Below are 25,005 nucleotides of genomic sequence, written 5' to 3' on the forward strand. Positions count from 1 at the left end.
GGCTCCATTATCGATGGCTGATGTAGGATGTTGTGATGTGCCTCTAGGACTGTATTGTAATCTGGCAGGATAAAAGATTTATGTACCATCCTCCCATTTCCATACAGTCTACCCTCGTGTTGTGATGGAGGTAAACCTATTACAACCTGGTCTTTTAGGACATGTTGCAGAATGGAACTCTAGACTCAATGGCCTCTTTGGTACAATACCCTTCTACCATGGATGACTTAGGATGAGCACGAGTTGATACATATCCATTTAATATTGACATGAAACACTCATATGTCCACATTTCATGCAAGTACATGGGACCCAATGCCTCTATTTGTGGCACCAAGTACACCACAAGGTGCACCATCATATCGAAGAATGATGGGGAAACACATCTAAAACTGTGATACTGTCTGCACTAGAGATACCAACTCATCACAATCAATTAGCTATTGTAAAATCTTGTTGAAAAACTAGCACAAACATGTGATTTCCATCTTTAAGAACACATGATTTATAGCCCTAATGGCAATAGGGAGGGAAGTGGTTAGCATGACATGACAATCATATGAGTTGTAGTTGGTGACTATAAGGTCTTTTATTGACACAATACTCTATATGGTAGAGCAGAATCTAGATGGGACTTTCCAATTCTTGAACCACATACACATCGTATGTTTCTCATCTACATTGGGATTATTGCTTGTTGCTGGGAGAGGGTACTTCCCATTCTCTTGAAGAACAAGGTGAAGTTTTTTATACCTATATATACCAAGTCCATGCGTGAATTGAAATCTTCTTTTGGTTTGGTCTTTATGTCTAGCAAGGTACCAATTAGGCTTTCAAACACGTTCCGAATGTGCATACCATCGACCGCGTGTCGTACATCTAACTCTTTCTAGTAAGGCAAATACTCGAAGAAAATAGACTTCTTCAATGTAGTCCCCGAAGTTGGTTTGATATCCTTTCTTGTTTTTCCATCTTTTGTCTTCTTCCCGAAAACAAATTTGGTTTTGCTGACTATTTTGAAAACTCTTAGACCTTTATTGTTACCCAATGGAACAGTAGAATGTAGTTCATCATTATTATGAAAGCACTTATCCATATTTTGCAGGCGATACATGTGTTCTTTCGATAATAAGTGTTTGTGTCTCATGTAGACTATCTTCTTAAATGCACAAAGGGACACATAAGCATTTCCATCAATGCATATTGCGCAACCAACCTTTCCCTTGAACCAGTCTAATAATGTGAAGAGAGCATCGTAATCGTTGATCATAACAAAAATAATTGCCCTCAGCGTGGATGAATCTTTGCAGTACTCGTCCAACATTTAGACACACGTTTCCCACAATATTTTCTTATCCTCCATTAAGGGCTACAGAAATACATCCATGTCAACTCCAAGTTGTGTAGGTCCAGAAATAAGGATGGTTAGCAAAAGGTACTTCGAATTATGCATCAACCATGAAGGAAGCTTTAGATGGTGAGGATCATTGGCCATGTGTTGTGCTTGCTGCTCCTCTCAACAAATCGATTCATTCTGTCGGTACTCAATGCGAACCTATTATTTCTTGGTTCGTCGACAAAGTCTCAGTGGTTGTCATTAAAATCTTGCCACTCTTTCGCATCGGCTAGATGTCAAAGCTTACCATTGTTTTTATGCTCATCAAAAGTTTGCCAGCTCGTAAGTTTGGCATCCTTAGGGTTAGTGTTGGGGGCCTTCGACCTCCGAAGGTCCTCAAAAACGTGATTTAACGATGTTTCTGGAGTATAATACATGAATAGGAACCTTCGGACATGGACCCTTCGGACATGAGTCAAAATCACAATGCGAAGAAGCACAAGGGAAACAAAGGATGGAACAGAGCCGAAGCTGTACGCAAGGGAGCTTCGGCATGTTGACAGGAAAAAGGAAACCGACTTAAAGGGGAAAGGTCCATCTAGACCCCGATGAATTACTATAGAGTTATTAACAAATGTAAAGGGTCTGGATGTAATTTTACATGGGCTGCGTCCCGTGCCTATAAATAGATGAACAGTGCTCCCGTACTGGCGGCGCTGACTGGGCATTTGCTTTTGCATCACGCTCGTACCTTTACTGTCTATCAAGCCGAAGGTACTAAATGTAATTCAATATTGTTTTTATTTTCTCATGATAATATAATGAAGATGAGTTGATAATGTTATATGACTGTTTATGTTATCTCTTGTATTTTACACACTTCCTTCTATTACCTTCATACCTTCGATGTTCGAAGGTATGTCTTTCATAACCTTCGTCTGAAGATCATTATATCCTAAGGGAAATAATGTTTCGAAGGACGAAGGGCGTTAATATCTAACATTTTATGTTGCCTTGTTCTTGATTCATAGTATTTGAGAACAAGTCCCCAACATTGGCGCCCACCTCCGGTGAACCCTTTTCGACCACCTTCGGCAAGCATCGACCTTCGTCAATGCGCCAAAGAAAGTTTCAGCAACAGGGGCTGCTGCTCTGCAGCCGCTGGACCCGAACAAGGAGACCCTTTCTCTTTGGGAGGCCCGAAGCCAGAAGAGGAAGGCCACCAGTCCAACGCCTCAGGAGGACGACTTGGACCAAAAAATCAGGAATATGGAGATGCTGCATCAACAAGTGCAAAGGAAGAAAGAAAAGATGGCTTGACTAGCTGACCTACAAAGGCAGATAGATGAAGCCTCTGAAGAAGTTCGTCATCTTACGCAAGATGAGTAGAACTGGAGGCCCCAGTACAGAGAGCTTCACCAAGAGGGCTTCGTCAACGAGGATGACTGGTATGAAGATTTCCATCATGGAAATTTTGCTTTTGATGATGCTTCTCCTCTGTCAGCAGAACTGCAGGCTACACCTTGGCCCCGTACCAATGTATGACGGACATTCAGATCTGAAGCAATTTCTGATGAGCTACGAAGCAACCATATCTTCATATGGTGGCAATACTGCAGTCATGGCGAAATCTTTCGTCATGGCAGTCAAAAATGTTGCACAGACCTGGTACTCTTCTCTTCGGCCAGGAACAATTACATCATGGCAAAAGCTGAAAGACATGCTCATCACCAGCTTCCAAGGGTTTCAGACGAAGCCGGTCACCGCTCAAGCTTTGTTCCAGTGTACTCAGGATCATGAAGAATACCTTCAGGCGTATGTCCGAAGGTTCTTACGACTGAGGGCACAAGCGCCAACGGTGCCTAATGAAATTATTATTGAGGCCATGATTAAGGGGCTTCGGCTAGGACCTACAGCCCAATACTTCGCCAGTAAACCCCCTCAGACCCTGGAGAAACTGCTTCAGAAGATGGATGAATATATCCGAGCAGATAATGATTTTCGACAAAGAAGGGAGGAAGCTTACAGGTTCTCCGAAATGACCAGGGGCTTCGGAGGGAGAATCCACCCTAGGCACGTCAGATCTATCCACTCTACTCAAAATGACGACAGGGGAAGTCAGCAACAGAGGCCGCAGTATTCCTCCCAGGCTTCGGGGCAACAACACAACTATCCCCGGCCCCCAGCTCCAAGGGGCAGAGGCGCCAGGGGCTTCAGAGGAAGGTTTGGGGATCAGCCCAGGAAAATTTATTGCCTATTCTGCGGTGAGGACAAGGGCCATACTACCAGGATGTGCCATGTCCCCATCTAGAAACAGAAAGAGATAGCAGAAGCTACAGCCCAACAGAGCCAGCCGAAGCAGGTTATGCATACTGCTTCGTACCACTCACCGTACATTCCAGAGTATGTGGGTAATCATCCTGCAGTTTCTGTTGCTTCGGCAAGCCAACCTCAGACATCTTGGCAACAGCCTCCACCTCCACCACCAATACAACCCGCTTATCCCCAAGGCCAGCAGCCAGAAGGGAGCCAACACACTCACCAACAGCGAGACTTTAGGGAGCAGTCCGAAGCTCGCACAGTCAACAGTACTGTGCCAGAATCGAAGCAATCTACTAAGACATATCCTACCTTTGAAATAGTTTTTACATTTGTTATCATTTACCTTTTCCAATAAAGAACAATTATTGAAAGTTTAGTTCTTTTGTTGATTTCAATTTCTTGTAATAGCTTCGTCATTATCATAATGTAATATACCTTTCTCATAAATCGACGAAGTTCCAAAAGTTTTGACGAAGCAACTAAAGTCGTTCTTAAGGGAACGCAACGTAAGTTTTCTGCTCAAAAGTCGTTCCAAAGGGAATGCAGAGCTTACAGCGAAAAATAAACGCTGATACCGCCGAAATAAAAGGCGAAGAAGCTCCTAAGGTAGGCTTACAGCGAAAAATAAACGCTGATACCGCCGAAATAAAAGGCGAAGAAGCTCCTAAGGGAGGCTTACAGCGAAAAATAAACGCTGATACCGCCGAAATAAAAGGCGAAGAAGCTCCTAAGGGAGGCTTACAGCGAAAAGTCAACGCTGATACACCGAAAAATATACGGTGAAGCCGAAAAAATAAACGGCAAGGAGACTGTATTCTACTGTGGGAATGTGTGTGTATCTTCGGCACAAAAATCATCATTGCATATCATAGCATCATCACATCATTCGCATAAACATGACATCATACATCATATTGCATCAATGGCACAAGAAGGGAATACAATGTTAACCTTCGGAAATTGTTTTCGAAGAAATTGTGCCAAGGCACAAAATAAAGTCTGAAGAAGTGCAGTTTCGTCAACTTTAGTATCGAAGGAAATCTATTGCTTGCGAAGCATAATATTTTCACGAATATGGATATTCTTTACGAAGCATGAAAAGAAGGGAAGGTGTTTTTTCGCCAAAGGCTCAAAAACGGTATGTATGTAAAGTTTCATGCATCGCAAAGAACTGAATTACATACAGCTTATATATATTACTCACAAAACTATAGAATTTTACACATTTTGTTCAGCAAATGTTACATCAGTACTCCGAATGTTTTTACAACAATAGCTAGTCTTCTTTTAGAACTACTTCCACAGCTTCGTTTAGTAGTTGAGTTACAACTTTGTCCAAAATAGCTTCGGCCATCTTAATGCTTTCATCTTCACTTTTTGCTTTGGGGTTCGTTTGTGACTCAAAGGGCTCCGGGGGAGGAGATAAGTCGGTTGCAATACAAAACATGAATGAACTCGAAGTCACAAGAATAAAACATAAAGTCAAAAGCAGTTAGACAATACCTATCTGCCTTCCAAGTTCTGCAGCTTTTTCAACTGCCTTTGCTGCTTCTCTAGCATCGTGGGTATCTTTTTCACTCTTCTTTATAATTTCGTGGGCCATCTCTCGGCCACCATTTTCCCAGATATCGGTAAAAAACTTTCTGCCAATTAGGTTTGCCTCAGCCGAAGGGTCTTTCGTATCTTCGATAGAAAACACAGCTTCGACTTGAGCCAGAATCTTCACGTGCTCGCATCCTGCCTTCTCTAAGATAGCCGCAATTCCCCTGGCACCTGAGAAGGCACAGACATCTCCACGGCAACTCAAAACTTCCTCAAAGGCTTCGGCTTCGCCCTTGATCCATTCGATTGGACCTTCAGGATCGCCTACTACGAAGTTGTCCTCATTTGAGTATGCGCCAATTTTGGCGAAGCTGGTTTTTATCTTTTCTACACATGCCATAGATTTTTCATAGCATCTCTCTTTTGAAGAACGAAGCTCCACAACTGTTTTTTCCCAATGATTTTTCCAGTATTCACTGGCGTCTCGGTCAGCTTCGACAACGGCACATTTTAATTTTTTTTCTTCTGCCAGCTGTTTCCGAAAATCTTCAATTTCACACTTCTAGGTCTCAAATTGGGCTTTCGAAGTAGCCTCTTCTTCTTTTATCTTGCTTATCAGTGAGTTTAATATTTTGTCTTTTTCAAGACCTTCGTTCCTTAGCTCAATTACTTCGGAACGAAGGTTCTTCAAGGCCATGGTATATCCCTCGTCTTCGATGCTTTTTTGCGCCCTGAGGGTGTTGCTAAGAATAAGGCCCTGCAAAAGAAGTGTGGTATTAAGTATAAGCAAACGAAAAACATCTTGTTTTTAAACACAAAGATCTTGTCCTCTCACCTTTAACTACTAAAAAATCACCTTCTTGCAATGGGCAAAAATCGTTGCGATAGACCATAAATCGTTGCGAAAGGCACCAATTGCGATAGAACAACTACTGTTGCCTGCTGTTGCAGAAAACAGAGTGGCAATAGGCTATAGCAACAATTTTACATTCTATTGCAATTACTACATCTTTTGCAACGTATTCAAGTGTTGCAATAGTTCGTTGTTACAATGGACTATTCTGTTGCAATAAGTTATATTGCAACATTTACGATAGTTGCCAAAAACTCTATTGCCACAACATATTTCATGGTAATACGTGTTAATGCCACGTTTAAATCTGTTGCAAATGGCTTTGTTACCACAAGATGCTTCGTGGCAACAAAACACTAGTGCCACACAAGTGACTCATGGCAACAAGATGTATTGTAATGCAAATAATTTCGTTGCATTTGATCATTTTGCAACATAATGTGTCTCGTGGCTACATGATCTTTTTGCTATAAAAATTTTCTATGGTAAGAACCGTTATAACAACAACAAAAAAATATCATAACTAATGATGTTGCAACAAGAAGAAAAGGTTGCGACTACTGAAGTCCCAACGAAATAGATCCATGGTAATTACATCTTATTGCAACAAAAAAATCATTGCAACTGAACCATACAACAACTAATAAAACTGTTGCATTTACACATATTCAAACCCACAATTTATACGACAATGCATTTTGCATTTCTATTGGGTATAAAATGTTATGCAAAAGAATTATATTTTACACCAGTAACGTCAGAACCAAAATTGACAACCATAATATTTGTCTCTTATCTCATATATTAACTATATCCATACCATAAGTTGTAACAAATAGGTTGCACCAAATAAATAGTGGCCAAATACAAATTAATTTGATAACATAGCTCACAATCACAACATCCTCGTACTAGCTTGGATTGTGATAACATAGATAATAAACTACTCAAGACTAGCAAATTATTGGAAGTTTTTTGCCATCGTGTACCCCTCCATCCCCTCCATTGATGCAAGCGATGGTTAGCTAGGCTGACGACGATATCACGACGACAAGGAACCTATTGGAAGTGTTCAAAACAATAATTAGTAAAGCTACAATAACTTGGTTAATCATTAGTGGAAGACTACAACTGTAGTGCCTACAGCTACAGCTACAACTACAGCACAACTCCTAGCAAGCAGCATCAGCAGCAACCATCAGCAAGCAGCAAGCAGCAACAGGCAACAAGCAGCAAGCAGCATGCAGCAAGCAGCAGCAACAACACGCAGCAGCACGCAGCTAGCAGCGGCAAGAAACAAACAGTAGCACGCAGCAACAGGAAGCACGCAGCAGCAAGCGTTCTACTCTATCTCTACCAGAGAAGGCAGCTGCAGCACCAGCCTAACAAGAGCGAAAACAAGCTACCAAATAAGCATGCTGCACAGAGCCACAAACATGTGTACTGCTCCTATGGTTAACTAAAATCTGTTTAGGCTACTAAAATCCATTGCATGCACAACTACAAAAGAAATAAAAATAGATTGTGGACATACCTTAAACACACTTTGATAGAGCTTCTTAAGTTGATCTACCTTGCTTCTCGCTTGCACTTGCGGATTGTACCTATTATCATATTCAGGATTACAAAAACAAAACTATCAAAAAAATGTTGTAAAACAGTTTATATGATCATAATGCAAGAACATTTGCATTCCATACACATTCGCTTCTTTTGTTGCCCCTTGCCTGCACACGTCTTGTCACAGCATTCCTTAGAGTGTAAGAGCTAATATAGTTTGTTGGCATATTGTCTTTCTTATTGTTTGTGTCTGGTGTACGAACGTTGTTTGCACTACTTGGTGCAGGTGCAGGAGGATCAGCTGGGATGAGTTCAGGAGGTTTAGTAGGGACAACGGAAGAAGGATCGATTGGAGTGGTGCTTTCACGGTTGCTCTGCATTAAACAATTGATCAAACAATTTATGTTGCAAAAGTTTCTAATAGCAATGATGGTAAAAATACAAATATCAAATTTTATACCTGTTGTGCTACAGCAGCAAGGGCAGCAACCATTTCTTGCCTCATTTCTTCTCTAAGCACTTGTCTTTTTCTTTCTTCTTCTTCTTGCAGTGCTTGCATTTTTTCCTGTAGTATTCTTCTCGTTCTGCAACCTCACACGCAAGTTTTTCATTTAACAACTGGACCTGACTTTCGAGTTCAATGTTCTTTTGGTTGGTTGCAACCGTGGCACGAGCTTGTTCGAGGAACTTTGATTCCATCACTTGACTTCTTGTTGGATATCTTGATAGGTACCCATGACCATGAAGTCTGTTTGCCTTACATCCTGTTGTTTCCTTGAATGTTGTTTGGAAAATAGCATTTTCCTCTTCTCTTGTTAGCTTAAATCTTTCTGTTTGATATATTTTCTCAACAATTTTCTCAGCTGCCTTCTCCTGAAAAGAACAATATAGTTCAAGTTAGCTCAATTCAAATAAGAATTCATGCCCAGTATTTTAAAGTATGTTTTAGTAGTAAGCTTTGTGATTTACTCACATAAATGCCACGTGAAGCCTCTTCCGACCATTCATCATTTTTACAATGAGTAATCATCCAAAGGGATAGATCGGTTGGTTCTATACCAGTTTCTGGATCTCTCTGTAATGTGAAGAATGTATCATACAAGTTTGTCATTAATCATGGAAAATAAAGTAGTGGTCATATCATTACCTGTTGAAAGCTTATTTGGGAAAAAGTTCTAGAACCCATTATATGCTTCGTTCTTTGTTTCTGACGGTTTTCCGAGTTCCGGCAGCTTATTTTCTAGAAAATAATAATAGTTGGAAATGAATTAATAAATAAATCGCTAGAATCATCCATATTATGCAAGTGCCAATCATTAAAGTAAAGGAAATGAAACAGCAAACCTGGAATTTCTCAGATCCAAAATACAACATCATGTAATGCCACTCGACGATGTCTACATCTTCAGGCTTGTTTTTCATCCTTTCAGCATAACTATTGTATGCCTTGTATGTTGAGCTTAACGTTGATCGCCATCCTTTGTATCTCTCCTTAGCAATAGACCAGATCTTTTCATGCACGTCCTCATTGGTTAGAAACTCCCACCTTCGCTGTTTCAGTTTTGATATAAAGAGAAGGTTAATTGTCTAGTAATTTGGGAATAGTAGACCACTAATAGTTCTAGCTAACTGTTAGGGCTCAAGTAAAGAAATTTCACATACCAGTACGTTAGAGGCTATAGAAGATCTAACATTGAGCTCTATATCTTTCCACTTTTTCACTCCAATGAGTGGTGCCTTTTTCTTTGTAAACAATACGATTTCATCCACAAAAGTGCGAGCGTTTGGTCCTACAGGACCTCCAAGCTTAGATGAAAATTCAATCTTAAGTTTGTGATCACCGTTCTTGATTCGCTTGGTGGCTGCTGCTATACCCTTAAGGGTACCACGCCCCTCCTTTTTAAAGACTCCATCGTTATCTACATATATACCAATAACATCTGAATGGGTAGAAATATTCAAAGTAGAAGATTGCAACATTTGAATAAAAAACACTCTTAGTAAAAAATACCAGGATCTCTTTTCCTATGACGTCTAGCATGAGATGGCCAATTAGCAGTAGGTTTGCTGCTGCCATGAATTTCTTCATCTGATAATATTAGGTCATCATTGCTTTGTCGTTCATACAATACTGCGGATAGCATAGGCATCAGTTACATCTCTAACAATTTGCGAAAATATACACTATATGTTAGTAGGCTGTAAATAAAAGAAATTATAGATATCTGGAAGATCGCCTTGATGCCTTAACCATTCTTTATATGTTTTGATCGTATCCTCCCTGAAGTCATCCATTAAATCTGCACTTAAACAATATGTAAGTTTAACTGTGGAAACTATAACATATCATGTATTTAATGTAATGAGTTTGACATCTTAACTTACCTGTTTCTGGATTATCATGTTGTAGTATTGCAAGCCACTCCTTATATGCATCAATCGACACTTCTATAGTTTCTTCATCAACATTTGTTCGCTGCCTTGGACGCTTGATGGGAGTTATGCTTACCTCTAGATCACTGGGTGGATCTTTTGTGAGCACAAAACTTATTTTCTCTCATCCATGTTATCAGACAGCATGGCCTCTTCTTGGTGGATGTAATCAAGTGCCAATAGCCTGGATCGATCAATGCCACATCGTTTCTTGTAAAACAAGAAGTCCCTCCCAGAATATCCAAGTTTCGATTTTATGTACACCATGTTGTAAAAGGCAACATAAGCTTTATCAATATTTACTGTGACAATTTCTTTTCCAGGTTGTGCTCCAATGCAATGGAATTTCAAGGTCCATATCTCACCAGTCAACCTGCCACACAAATATATTCTAAGCAAACAATGACTAAAATAGTGTTGTAAAAAGATTTCATTCAACAATTAAGAGGTATGAAAACAATATACTATAATTATGATCTGCGCCAAGGCCAAAGCAGTAGAGAACAATATGGGTAGATAGATTTTTACTTGTCAGGAAGATCAAAGAAGACGTTCTTCCCGGCCATAATCTCGTCCACAATCCGTGTACCAAGTTGGCTACCATTGTCGTTGGTGCACATATTAGCTTCATTGCTTGTCGGCTGCAAACCTCCTTGAGTCGTCATCATAGGTCAGGAAAATAGATGCTGACAGGGCAGGGAACGAAAAAATCACTTTTCAACCACTTTTAAAGATTGTGGCAATAACTAACACCTAATGCTACAACTTTAGTGCTATTGCAATATCCGATGTGGCACTAGGGTAATTTTGCAACAACTGTTCTGGTGGTAGCAATAACCCCTTTATCTTGCAACAAAAATCATGGTTATTGCAATGCACAAAAATAGTGGCAAAACGGACCATATCTTGCAACCACTTTTAAAGGTTGTGGCAATAACTAACACTTAATGCAACAAAAATAGTGTTGTTGCAATATCCGTCGTGGCACATAGTTTTTGTTGCAGACAGCGCGTTATCCTCTACCTTTGAATATGGTCCAAGAAGTTCGTCGCTTGTAGCTTCGATGCATTTTAGCCAATCATCATCTGGTTCAATAAACTTACCCTCATACCTGAAGGTATATTTCAATCTAACCAGTCCGCCTTCGTCAGATTTACTGATAATTTCCTTTGGCATTTCCCATTGCTCTACAAGCGGCCACACTCTGAAGGCTATGTGCTCCTGGACCAAATCCCTCGTCCCGATGAAACAGCATACTGTGCCGAAGGCCTTTTGGCATTTTTTGGCTGCTTCATCAATTTCCACCTTCGGTTTCCGAAGGCCGAAGCGCTGCCAGATAGGGCGCTTGATAATATCTTTAATGTCCTCTCGAGCTTCTAAGTCATTTTTCACGTCAAACCATTCCTTCATCCAGTCCCCAGGCCATCTTTTCCGGAAGGTTGGCACGGGGCAGCTCGAGCCAGAACGAGCAACGAAGATATAGCATCCAAAGTTGTTATGATATTGCTCTTTGCCCCAGGGTTTCGTCTCATAAAGCAGTTCGTGCATACTGCAGAAACTTTTTGCATTTGGCTCCAAGCCTTGGCTTCTCACGGCCCAGACGAAGATTCCCATTCTTATAATCGCTTCAGACGTAATTTGATGAAGGTAAACCTGATAGATCTTTAAAACCTCAACCACAAATTTGCTTAAGGGGAAACGAAGCCCAGCTTTAAAAAAGCTTCGAAAGATCACGACTTCATTCTCTTCGGGAGTAGGAACAGTTCTCTCTCTGTCATCGGCCCTCATAGTAGACATGTCTCGAAAGTATCTTCCCCTCATGTTATTGAGATGATTCTATTTAATACTCGATTTTCCGAAGACTGCATGACTAGGTCGCCACGGTCGATCTTCGGAGTCTTCACCTCCACTTTCTATATCATAGCTATCACTTTCACCAGTATCTTCAGATAAACCTTCTAAAATCTCCCTAGTGATCTTCTCTGTGTTCATCTTTGCTATCGATTCAATAAACTCAAGATTCTTCTCTTCAGAAAGGCTCAGCTTTGCTTCGGCGAGTCGGCGACAGCCTTGTTATCTTGAGACATCTTCGGAAATGTCGGAAACGTGCTTTTAAGGCCGAAGCTAAAAAGTCTAAAAAGTCAGGCAAGCGTTGGTGTCCAAGAGCTAAAGTATTGAGAAAGCAAGGGCAGATGGCAAGAAAGTGTGCCAAGTGTGCCCGCAGTGCGCTCTTATTTATATGCCCAGTGCGTTGCAAGTGGGAGGGCCCTGCCTGTCATTGACTATTGCTATTCTAGCAAAGAGAAGGTGTTTTTCGGACCTTCGGCTTAAGGCCTTCGTCCATATCGCAATTTGAATTTATCATTCTAACAAATTAATATTGCGAGGGGCTACTGTTGGGGGCCTTCGACCTCCGAAGGTCCTCAAAAACATGATTTAACGATGTTTCTTGAGTATAATACATGAATAGGTACCTTCGGACATGGACCCTTCGGACATGAGTCAAAATCACAATGCGAAGAAGCACAAGGGAAACGAAGGATGGAACAGAGCCGAAGCTGTACGCAAGGGAGCTTCGGCATGTTGACAGGAAAAAGGAAACCGACTTAAAGGGGAAAGGGCCATCTAGACCCCGATGAATTACTATAGAGTTGTTAACAAATGTAAAGGGTCTGGATGTAATTTTACATGGGCTGCGTCCCGTGCCTATAAATAGATGAACAGTGCTCCCGTACTGGCGGCGCTGACTGGGCATTTGCTTTTGCATCACGCTCGTACCTTTACTGTCTATCAAGCCGAAGGTACTAAATGTAATTCAATTATTGTTTTTATTTTCTCATGATAATATAATGAAGATGAGTTGATAATGTTATATGACTGTTTATGTTATCTCTTGTATTTTACACACTTCCTTCTATTACCTTCATACCTTCGATGTTCGAAGGTATGTCTTTCATAACCTTCGTCTGAAGATCATTATATCCTAAGGGAAATAATGTTTCGAAGGACGAAGGGCGTTAATATCTAACATTTTATGTTGCCTTGTTCTTGATTCATAGTATTTGAGAACAAGTCCCCAACATTGGCGCCCACCTCCGGTGAACCCTTTTCGACCACCTTCGGCAAGCATCGACCTTCGTCAATGCGCCAAAGAAAGTTTCAGCAACAGGGGCTGCTGCTCTGCAGCCGCTGGACCCGAACCAGGAGACCCTTTCTCTTTGGGAGGCCCGAAGCCAGAAGAGGAAGGCCACCAGTCCAACGCCTCAGGAGGACGACTTGGACCAAAAAATCAGGAATATGGAGATGCTGCATCAACAAGTGCAAAGGAAGAAAGAAAAGATGGCTTGACTAGCTGACCTACAAAGGCAGATAGATGAAGCCTCTGAAGAAGTTCGTCATCTTACGCAAGATGAGTAGAACTGGAGGCCCCAGTACAGAGAGCTTCACCAAGAGGGCTTCGTCAACGAGGATGACTGGTATGAAGATTTCCATCATGGAAATTTTGCTTTTGATGATGCTTCTCCTCTGTCAGCAGAACTGCAGGCTACACCTTGGCCCCGTACCAATGTATGACGGACATTCAGATCTGAAGCAATTTCTGATGAGCTACGAAGCAACCATATCTTCATATGGTGGCAATACTGCAGTCATGGCGAAATCTTTCGTCATGGCAGTCAAAAATGTTGCACAGACCTGGTACTCTTCTCTTCGGCCAGGAACAATTACATCATGACAAAAGCTGAAAGACATGCTCATCACCAGCTTCCAAGGGTTTCAGACGAAGCCGGTCACCGCTCAAGCTTTGTTCCAGTGTACTCAGGATCATGAAGAATACCTTCAGGCGTATGTCCGAAGGTTCTTACGACTGAGGGCACAAGCGCCAACGGTGCCTAATGAAATTATTATTGAGGCCATGATTAAGGGGCTTCGGCTAGGACCTACAGCCCAATATTTCGCCAGTAAACCCCCTCAGACCCTGGAGAAACTGCTTCAGAAGATGGATGAATATATCCGAGCAGATAATGATTTTCGACAAAGAAGGGAGGAAGCTTACAGGTTCTCCGAAATGACCAGGGGCTTCGGAGGGAGAATCCACCCTAGGCACGCCAGATCTATCCACTCTACTCAAAATGACGACAGGGGAAGTCAGCAACAGAGGCCGCAGTATTCCTCCCAGGCTTCGGGGCAACAACAGAACTATCCCCGGCCCCCAGCTCCAAGGGGCAGAGGCGCCAGGGGCTTCAGAGGAAGGTTTGGGGATCAGCCCAGGAAAATTTATTGCCTATTCTGCGGTGAGGACAAGGGCCATACTACCAGGATGTGCCATGTCCCCATCCAGAAACAGAAAGAGATAGCAGAAGCTACAGCCCAACAGAGCCAGCCGAAGCAGGTTATGCATACTGCTTCGTACCACTCACCGTACATTCCAGAGTATGTGGGTAATCATCCTGCAGTTTCTGTTGCTTCGGCAAGCCAACCTCAGGCATCTTGGCAACAGCCTCCACCTCCACCACCAATACAACCCGCTTATCCCCAAGGCCAGCAGCCAGAAGGGAGCCAACACACTCACCAACAGCAAGACTTTAGGGAGCAGTCCGAAGCTCGCACAGTCAACAGTACTGTGCCAGAATCGAAGCAATCTACTAAGACATATCCTACCTTTGAAATAGTTTTTACATTTGTTATCATTTACCTTTTCCAATAAAGAACAATTATTGAAAGTTTAGTTCTTTTGTTGATTTCAATTTCTTGTAATAGCTTCGTCATTATCATAATGTAATATACCTTTCTCATAAATCGACGAAGTTCCAAAAGTTTTGACGAAGCAACTAAAGTCGTTCTTAAGGGAACGCAGCGTAAGTTTTCTGCTCAAAAGTCGTTCCAAAGGGAATGCAGAGCTTACAGCGAAAAATAAACGCTGATACCGCCGAAATAAAAGGCGAAGAAGCTCCTAAGGTAGGCTTACAGCGAAAAATAAACGCTGATACCGCCGAAATAAAAGGCGAAGAAGCTCCTAAGGGAGGCTTACAGCGAAAAATAAACGCTGATACCGCCGAAATAAAAGGCGAAGAAGCTCCTAAGGGAGGCTTACAGCGAAAAGTCAACGCTGATACACCGAAAAATATACGGTGAAGCCGAAAAAATAAACGGCAAGGAGACTGTATTCTACTGTGGGAATGTGTGTGTATCTTCGGCACAAAAATCATCATTGCATATCATAGCATCATCACATCATTCGCATAAACATGACATCATACATCATATTGCATCAATGGCACAAGAAGGGAATACAATGTTAACCTTCGGAAATTGTTTTCGAAGAAATTGTGCCAAGGCACAAAATAAAGTCTGAAGAAGTGCAGTTTCGTCAACTTTAGTATCGAAGGAAATCTATTGCTTGCGAAGCATAATATTTTCACGAATATGGATATTCTTTACGAAGCATGAAAAGAAGGGAAGGTGTTTTTTCGCCAAAGGCTCAAAAACGGTATGTATGTAAAGTTTCATGCATCGCAAAGAACTGAATTACATACAGCTTATATATATTACTCACAAAACTATAGAATTTTACACATTTTGTTCAGCAAATGTTACATCAGTACTCCGAATGTTTTTACAACAATAGCTAGTCTTCTTTTAGAACTACTTCCACAGCTTCGTTTAGTAGTTGAGTTACAACTTTGTCCAAAATAGCTTCGGCCATCTTAATGCTTTCATCTTCACTTTTTGCTTTGGGGTTCGTTTGTGACTCAAAGGGCTCCGGGGGAGGAGATAAGTCGGTTGCAATACAAAACATGAATGAACTCGAAGTCACAAGAATAAAACATAAAGTCAAAAGCAGTTAGACAATACCTATCTGCCTTCCAAGTTCTGCAGCTTTTTCAACTGCCTTTGCTGCTTCTCTAGCATCGTGGGTATCTTTTTCACTCTTCTTTATAATTTCGTGGGCCATCTCTCGGCCACCATTTTCCCAGATATCGGTAAAAAACTTTCCGCCAATTAGGTTTGCCTCAGCCGAAGGGTCTTTCGTATCTTCGATAGAAAACACAGCTTCGACTTGAGCCAGAATCTTCACGTGCTCGCATCCTGCCTTCTCTAAGATAGCCGCAATTCCCCTGGCACCTGAGAAGGCACAGACATCTCCACGGCAACTCAAAACTTCCTCAAAGGCTTCGGCTTCGCCCTTGATCCATTCGATTGGACCTTCAGGATCGCCTACTACGAAGTTGTCCTCATTTGAGTATGCGCCAATTTTGGCGAAGCTGGTTTTTATCTTTTCTACACATGCCATAGATTTTTCATAGCATCTCTCTTTTGAAGAACGAAGCTCCACAACTGTTTTTTCCCAATGATTTTTCCAGTATTCACTGGCGTCTCGGTCAGCTTCGACAACGGCACATTTTAATTTTTTTTCTTCTGCCAGCTGTTTCCGAAAATCTTCAATTTCGCACTTCTAGGTCTCAAATTGGGCTTTCGAAGTAGCCTCTTCTTCTTTTATCTTGCTTATCAGTGAGTTTAATATTTTGTCTTTTTCAAGACCTTCGTTCCTTAGCTCAATTACTTCGGAACGAAGGTTATTCAAGGCCATGGTATATCCCTCGTCTTCGATGCTTTTTTGCGCCCTGAGGGTGTTGCTAAGAATAAGGCCCTGCAAAAGAAGTGTGGTATTAAGTATAAGCAAACGAAAAACATCTTGTTTTTAAACACAAAGATCTTGTCCTCTCACCTTTAACTACTAAAAAATCACCTTCTTGCAATGGGCAAAAATCGTTGCGATAGACCATAAATCGTTGCGAAAGGCACCAATTGCGATAGAACAACTACTGTTGCCTGCTGTTGCAGAAAACAGAGTGGCAATAGGCTATAGCAACAATTTTACATTCTGTTGCAATTACTACATCTTTTGCAACGTATTCAAGTGTTGCAATAGTTCGTTGTTACAATGGACTATTCTGTTGCAATAAGTTATATTGCAACATTTACGATAGTTGCCAAAAACTCTATTGCCACAACATATTTCATGGTAATACGTGTTAATGCCACGTTTAAATCTGTTGCAAATGGCTTTGTTACCACAAGATGCTTCGTGGCAACAAAACACTAGTGCCACACAAGTGACTCATGGCAACAAGATGTATTGTAATGCAAATAATTTCGTTGCATTTGATCATTTTGCAACATAATGTGTCTCGTGGCTACATGATCTTTTTGCTATAAAAATTTTCTATGGTAAGAACCGTTATAACAACAAAAAAATATCATAACTAATGATGTTGCAACAAGAAGAAAAGGTTGCGACTACTGAAGTCCCAACGAAATAGATCCATGGTAATTACATCTTATTGCAACAAAAAAATCATTGCAACTGAACCATACAACAACTAATAAAACTGTTGCATTTACACATATTCAAACCCACAATTTATACGACAATGCATTTTGCATTTCTATTGGGTATAAAATGTTATGCAAAAGAATTATATTTTACACCAGTAACGTCAGAACCAAAATTGACAACCATAATATTTGTCTCTTATCTCATATATTAACTATATCCATACCATAAGTTGTAACAAATAGGTTGCACCAAATAAATAGTGGCCAAATACAAATTAATTTGATAACATAGCTCACAATCACAACATCCTCGTACTAGCTTGGATTGTGATAACATAGATAATAAACTACTCAAGACTAGCAAATTATTGGAAGTTTTTTTGCCATCGTGTACCCCTCCATCCCCTCCATTGATGCAAGCGATGGTTAGCTAGGCTGACGACGATATCACGACGACAAGGAACCTATTGGAAGTGTTCAAAACAATAATTAGTAAAACTACAATAACTTGGTTAATCATTAGTGGAAGACTACAACTGTAGTGCCTACAGCTACAGCTACAACTACAGCACAACTCCTAGCAAGCAGCATCAGCAGCAACCATCAGCAAGCAGCAAGCAGCAACAGGCAACAAGCAGCAAGCAGCATGCAGCAAGCAGCAGCAACAACACGCAGCAGCACGCAGCTAGCAGCGGCAAGAAACAAACAGTAGCACGCAGCAACAGGAAGCACGCAGCAGCAAGCGTTCTACTCTATCTCTACCAGAGAAGGCAGCTGCAGCACCAGCCTAACAAGAGCGAAAACAAGCTACCAAATAAGCATGCTGCACAGAGCCACAAACATGTGTACTGCTCCTATGGTTAACTAAAATCTGTTTAGGCTACTAAAATCCATTGCATGCACAACTACAAAAGAAATAAAAATAGATTGTGGACATACCTTAAACACACTTTGATAGAGCTTCTTAAGTTGATCTACCTTGCTTCTCGCTTGCACTTGCGGATTGTACCTATTATCATATTCAGGATTACAAAAACAAAACTATCAAAAAAATGTTGTAAAACAGTTTATATGATCATAATGCAAGAACATTTGCATTCCATACACATTCGCTTCTTTTGTTGCCCCTTGCCTGCACACGTCTTGTCACGACATTCCTTAGAGTGTAAGAGCTAATATAGTTTGTTGGCATATTGTCTTTCTTATTGTTTGTGTCTGGTGTACGAACGTTGTTTGCACTACTTGGTGCAGGTGCAGGAGGATCAGCTGGGATGAGTTCAGGAGGTTTAGTAGGGACAACGGAAGAAGGATCGATTGGAGTGGTGCTTTCACGGTTGCTCTGCATTAAACAATTGATCAAACAATTTATGTTGCAAAAGTTTCTAATAGCAATGATGGTAAAAATACAAATATCAAATTTTATACCTATTGTGCTACAGCAGCAAGGGCAGCAACCATTTCTTGCCTCATTTCTTCTCTAAGCACTTGTCTTTTTCTTTCTTCTTCTTCTTGCAGTGCTTGCATTTTTTCCTGTAGTATTCTTCTCGTTCTGCAACCTCACACGCAAGTTTTTCATTTAACAACTGGACCTGACTTTCGAGTTCAATGTTCTTTTGGTTGGTTGCAACCGTGGCACGAGCTTGTTCGAGGAACTTTGATTCCATCACTTGACTTCTTGTTGGATATCTTGATAGGTACCCATGACCATGAAGTCTGTTTGCCTTACATCCTGTTGTTTCCTTGAATGTTGTTTGGAAAATAGCATTTTCCTCTTCTCTTGTTAGCTTAAATCTTTCTGTTTGATATATTTTCTCAACAATTTTCTCAGCTGCCTTCTCCTGAAAAGAACAATATAGTTCAAGTTAGCTCAATTCAAATAAGAATTCATGCCCAGTATTTTAAAGTATGTTTTAGTAGTAAGCTTTGTGATTTACTCACATAAATGCCACGTGAAGCCTCTTCCGACCATTCATCATTTTTACAATGAGTAATCATCCAAAGGGATAGATCGGTTGGTTCTATACCAGTTTCTGGATCTCTCTGTAATGTGAAGAATGTATCATACAAGTTTGTCATTAATCATGGAAAATAAAGTAGTGGTCATATCATTACCTGTTGAAAGCTTATTTGGGAAAAAGTTCTAGAACACATTATATGCTTCGTTCTTTGTTTCTGACGGTTTTCCGAGTTCCGGCAGCTTATTTTCTAGAAAATAATAATAGTTGGAAATGAATTAATAAATAAATCGCTAGAATCATCCATATTATGCAAGTGCCAATCATTAAAGTAAAGGAAATGAAACAGCAAACCTGGAATTTCTCAGATCCAAAATACAACATCATGTAATGCCACTCGACGATGTCTACATCTTCAGGCTTGTTTTTCATCCTTTCAGCATAACTATTGTATGCCTTGTATGTTGAGCTTAACGTTGATCGCCATCCTTTGTATCTCTCCTTAGCAATAGACCAGATCTTTTCATGCACGTCCTCATTGGTTAGAAACTCCCACCTTCGCTGTTTCAGTTTTGATATAAAGAGAAGGTTAATTGTCTAGTAATTTGGGAATAGTAGACCACTAATAGTTCTAGCTAACTGTTAGGGCTCAAGTAAAGAAATTTCACATACCAGTACGTTAGAGGCTATAGAAGATCTAACATTGAGCTCTATATCTTTCCACTTTTTCACTCCAATGAGTGGTGCCTTTTTCTTTGTAAACAATACGATTTCATCCACAAAAGTGCGAGCGTTTGGTCCTACAGGACCTCCAAGCTTAGATGAAAATTCAATATTAAGTTTGTGATCACCGTTCTTGATTCGCTTGGTGGCTGCTGCTATACCCTTAAGGGTACCACGCCCCTCCTTTTTAAAGACTCCATCGTTATCTACATATATACCAATAACATCTGAATGGGTAGAAATATTCAAAGTAGAAAATTGCAACATTTGAATAAAAAACACTCTTAGTAAAAAATACCAGGATCTCTTTTCCTATGACGTCTAGCATGAGATGGCCAATTAGCAGTAGGTTTGCTGCTGCCATGAATTTCTTCATCTGATAATATTAGGTCATCATTGCTTTGTCGTTCATACAATACTGCGGATAGCATAGGCATCAGTTACATCTCTAACAATTTGCGAAAATATACACTATATGTTAGTAGGCTGTAAATAAAAGAAATTACAGATATCTGGAAGATCGCCTTGATGCCTTAACCATTCTTTATATGTTTTGATCGTATCCTCCCTGAAGTCATCCATTAAATCTGCACTTAAACAATATGTAAGTTTAACTGTGGAAACTATAACATATCATGTATTTAATGTAATGAGTTTGACATCTTAACTTACCTGTTTCTGGATTATCATGTTGTAGTATTGCAAGCCACTCCTTATATGCATCAATCGACACTTCTATAGTTTCTTCATCAACATTTTTTCGCTGCCTTGGACGCTTGATGGGAGTTATGCTTACCTCTAGATCACTGGGTGGATCTTTTGTGAGCACAAAACTTATTTTCTCTCATCCATGTTATCAGACAGCATGGCCTCTTCTTGGTGGATGTAATCAAGTGCCAATAGCCTGGATCGATCAATGCCACATCGTTTCTTGTAAAACAAGAAGTCCCTCCCAGAATATCCAAGTTTCGATTTTATGTACACCATGTTGTAAAAGGCAACATAAGCTTTATCAATATTTACTGTGACAATTTCTTTTCCAGGTTGTGCTCCAATGCAATGGAATTTCAAGGTCCATATCTCACCAGTCAACCTGCCACACAAATATATTCTAAGCAAACAATGACTAAAATAGTGTTGTAAAAAGATTTCATTCAACAATTAAGAGGTATGAAAACAATATACTATAATTATGATCTGCGCCAAGGCCAAAGCAGTAGAGAACAATATGGGTAGATAGATTTTTACTTGTCAGGAAGATCAAAGAAGACGTTCTTCCCGGCCATAATCTCGTCCACAATCCGTGTACCAAGTTGGCTACCATTGTCGTTGGTGCACATATTAGCTTCATTGCTTGTCGGCTGCAAACCTCCTTGAGTCGTCATCATAGGTCAGGAAAATAGATGCTGACAGGGCAGGGAACGAAAAAATCACTTTTCAACCACTTTTAAAGATTGTGGCAATAACTAACACCTAATGCTACAACTTTAGTGCTATTGCAATATCCGATGTGGCACTAGGGTAATTTTGCAACAACTGTTCTGGTGGTAGCAATAACCCCTTTATCTTGCAACAAAAATCATGGTTATTGCAATGCACAAAAATAGTGGCAAAACGGACCATATCTTGCAACCACTTTTAAAGGTTGTGGCAATAACTAACACTTAATGCAACAAAAATAGTGTTGTTGCAATATCCGTCGTGGCACATAGTTTTTGTTGCAGACAGCGCGTTATCCTCTACCTTTGAATATGGTCCAAGAAGTTCGTCGCTTGTAGCTTCGATGCATTTTAGCCAATCATCATCTGGTTCAATAAACTTACCCTCATACCTGAAGGTATATTTCAATCTAACCAGTCCGCCTTCGTCAGATTTACTGATAGTTTCCTTTGGCATTTCCCATTGCTCTACAAGCGGCCACACTCTGAAGGCTATGTGCTCCTGGACCAAATCCCTCGTCCCGATGAAACAGCATACTGTGCCGAAGGCCTTTTGGCATTTTTTGGCTGCTTCATCAATTTCCACCTTCGGTTTCCGAAGGCCGAAGCGCTGCCAGATAGGGCGCTTGATAATATCTTTAATGTCCTCTCGAGCTTCTAAGTCATTTTTCACGTCAAACCATTCCTTCATCCAGTCCCCAGGCCATCTTTTCCGGAAGGTTGGCACGGGGCAGCTCGAGCCAGAACGAGCAACGAAGCTATAGCATCCAAAGTTGTTATGATATTGCTCTTTGCCCCAGGGTTTCGTCTCATAAAGCAGTTCGTGCATACTGCAGAAACTTTTTGCATTTGGCTCCAAGCCTTGGCTTCTCACGGCCCAGACGAAGATTCCCATTCTTATAATCGCTTCAGACGTAATTTGATGAAGGTAAACCTGATAGATCTTTAAAACCTCAACCACAAATTTGCTTAAGGGGAAACGAAGCCCAGCTTTAAAAAAGCTTTGAAAGATCACGACTTCATTCTCTTCGGGAGTAGGAACAGTTCTCTCTCTGTCATCGGCCCTCACAGTAGACATGTCTCGAAAGTATCTTCCCCTCATGTTATCGAGATGATTCTATTTAATACTCGATTTTCCGAAGACTGCATGACTAGGTCGCCACGGTCGATCTTCGGAGTCTTCACCTCCACTTTCTATATCATAGCTATCACTTTCACCAGTATCTTCAGATAAACCTTCTAAAATCTCCCTAGTGATCTTCTCTGTGTTCGTCTTTGCTATCGATTCAATAAACTCAAGATTCTTCTCTTCAGAAAGGCTCAGCTTTGCTTCGGCGAGTCGGCGACAGCCTTGTTATCTTGAGACATCTTCGGAAATGTCGGAAACGTGCTTTTAAGGCCGAAGCTAAAAAGTCTAAAAAGTCAGGCAAGCGTTGGTGTCCAAGAGCTAAAGTATTGAGAAAGCAAGGGCAGATGGCAAGAAAGTGTGCCAAGTGTGCCCGCAGTGCGCTCTTATTTATATGCCCAGTGCGTTGCAAGTGGGAGGGCCCTGCCTGTCATTGACTATTGCTATTCTAGCAAAGAGAAGGTGTTTTTCGGACCTTCGGCTTAAGGCCTTCGTCCATATCGCAATTTGAATTTATCATTCTAACAAATTAATATTGCGAGGGGCTACTGTTGGGGGCCTTCGACCTCCGAAGGTCCTCAAAAACATGATTTAACGATGTTTCTTGAGTATAATACATGAATAGGTACCTTCGGACATGGACCCTTCGGACATGAGTCAAAATCACAATGCGAAGAAGCACAAGGGAAACGAAGGATGGAACAGAGCCGAAGCTGTACGCAAGGGAGCTTCGGCATGTTGACAGGAAAAAGGAAACCGACTTAAAGGGGAAAGGGCCATCTAGACCCCGATGAATTACTATAGAGTTATTAACAAATGTAAAGGGTCTGGATGTAATTTTACATGGGCTGCGTCCCGTGCCTATAAATAGATGAACAGTGCTCCCGTACTGGCGGCGCTGACTGGGCATTTGCTTTTGCATCACGCTCGTACCTTTACTGTCTATCAAGCCGAAGGTACTAAATGTAATTCAATTATTGTTTTTATTTTCTCATGATAATATAATGAAGATGAGTTGATAATGTTATATGACTGTTTATGTTATCTCTTGTATTTTACACACTTCCTTCTATTACCTTCATACCTTCGATGTTCGAAGGTATGTCTTTCATAACCTTCGTCTGAAGATCATTATATCCTAAGGGAAATAATGTTTCGAAGGACGAAGGGCGTTAATATCTAACATTTTATGTTGCCTTGTTCTTGATTCATAGTATTTGAGAACAAGTCCCCAACACTTAGCGAACAAACACCTCAATCGATCGACAACGAGGAGGTACAACATAACAAATGCAGGAATCTTTTTGAGTGTATAATAGTCTACTTCTTTTTCTTTGCACATGGGTTTTGAACTTTGTTGGGTCTTCTTTTGGGGTTTCTTTCGCTTCTTCCCTTTAGACACGGATGCAGCACACCATTCCTCTTGATAGTCTTTATTCATCTTATACCTACTTGCACCACATTTAGACAGCTCTCCAAGTCTTTATAATCATCACCTCGATAAATGATACAACGATTTCTAGACACGTGGATCTTCTCCACACCTATAGTGAGCAGACTGATTAGTTTCTTTGCATAGTGTGTGTTAGCAAGCACTATGTTCTCCTTTGGAAGGATGTCTACAATAATACTCAAGAACACATCGAAGCCGCATACCATATCTAGTTTTTAACATGAACAACTTTAGCACAGACCGTAGCGTTGTGAACTCTAAGGTACAATCCTTAGACATATCGTAAAAAGGCTCTTTTGCTGCCGGCATCAAGGCTTCCATACCTCTCATGAAGAACATCGAAGGATCCGTATGATGACACAATATTTCCTATAAGAATTGTGCATCTTCCTCATCCATACCATTTCCTCTAGTGAAACCATTACCAGTAACATTTAGCACTACAAGTTCACTCTGGGGAGGAGGTTGTGTCTTGTGAACGAACTGAAATCCGTCGTCGATGTTCATAGGGTTTCCAGTTGTATAAAGCGAAGAGGTAACCTCTCCATGCTTTGTCCAAATTATGTAATCCTTCATAAATTCTTGGCATACCAGACGAGAAATGATTCGTTCTATGTTATCAAATACAACAACATTTTTGTAGTCCATGCATGGACAATATATGTGCATTGTGTTTGTTCTCCAAGCATGGTTTGTAGCGACATCAATAAACCTATGGACCTCGAATATGTATGATGGATCTAGTCTTCATAAGTGATACATCCAGAATGACCTCTCCATAATTACATGTAAAAAGTAACATAAACACACAAGAACACACATAAACACACATGGTGAAACCCTAGATCCAAAAAAAGTGGCTAAAATTGAGTAAGAATGAAGAAAAATTGGCAAGAGAAAAAGCCAACCTTTCTTAGTAACTAAT

At 40.7% G+C, this 25,005-nt stretch overlaps 2 protein-coding genes and 2 long non-coding RNA genes across 4 annotated transcripts; all 4 read right to left on the minus strand.

Moving 5' to 3' along the window:
- Positions 1-7,032: 7,032 nt before the first annotated feature.
- LOC109945484 (uncharacterized) lies at positions 7,033-7,984 on the minus strand. Its single transcript, XR_002268681.1, has 3 exons — positions 7,754-7,984; positions 7,588-7,657; positions 7,033-7,112 (listed from the first exon to the last, which is right to left on the minus strand). It is a non-coding gene; the product is annotated as an uncharacterized lncRNA (long non-coding RNA).
- A 2,176-nt stretch (positions 7,985-10,160) lies between these two features.
- LOC103655144 (uncharacterized) lies at positions 10,161-10,729 on the minus strand. Its single transcript, XM_008681944.2, has 2 exons — positions 10,575-10,729; positions 10,161-10,419 (listed from the first exon to the last, which is right to left on the minus strand). Exons 1-2 carry the CDS (start codon positions 10,712-10,714, stop codon positions 10,161-10,163), a joined length of 399 nt encoding a protein of 132 aa, XP_008680166.1. The 5' UTR covers positions 10,715-10,729.
- Positions 10,730-17,768: 7,039 nt separating this feature from the next.
- On the minus strand, positions 17,769-18,532 carry LOC103652920 (uncharacterized). Its single transcript, XR_565145.2, has 3 exons — positions 18,490-18,532; positions 18,324-18,393; positions 17,769-17,848 (listed from the first exon to the last, which is right to left on the minus strand). It is a non-coding gene; the product is annotated as an uncharacterized lncRNA (long non-coding RNA).
- A 2,364-nt stretch (positions 18,533-20,896) lies between these two features.
- Positions 20,897-21,464, minus strand: LOC109945685 (uncharacterized). The gene is made up of 2 exons (XM_020552001.1): positions 21,311-21,464; positions 20,897-21,155 (listed from the first exon to the last, which is right to left on the minus strand). Exons 1-2 carry the CDS (start codon positions 21,448-21,450, stop codon positions 20,897-20,899), a joined length of 399 nt encoding a protein of 132 aa, XP_020407590.1. The 5' UTR covers positions 21,451-21,464.
- Positions 21,465-25,005: the final 3,541 nt, after the last annotated feature.

Source organism: Zea mays, chromosome 4 (assembly GCF_902167145.1).
Source record: "Zea mays cultivar B73 chromosome 4, Zm-B73-REFERENCE-NAM-5.0, whole genome shotgun sequence".
Lineage (NCBI taxonomy): Eukaryota > Viridiplantae > Streptophyta > Magnoliopsida > Poales > Poaceae > Zea > Zea mays.

Coding starts and splice junctions, on each gene's coding strand:
- LOC103655144 (XM_008681944.2), bottom strand. CDS start 10,714: ATGATGACGACTCAAGGAGGTTTGCAGCCGACAAGCAATGAAGCTAAT. Junction 10,420..10,574: donor TTCTTTGATCTTCCTGACAA/GTAAAAATCTAT, acceptor TTTGTGTGGCAG/GTTGACTGGTGAGATATGGA.
- LOC109945685 (XM_020552001.1), bottom strand. CDS start 21,450: ATGATGACGACTCAAGGAGGTTTGCAGCCGACAAGCAATGAAGCTAAT. Junction 21,156..21,310: donor TTCTTTGATCTTCCTGACAA/GTAAAAATCTAT, acceptor TTTGTGTGGCAG/GTTGACTGGTGAGATATGGA.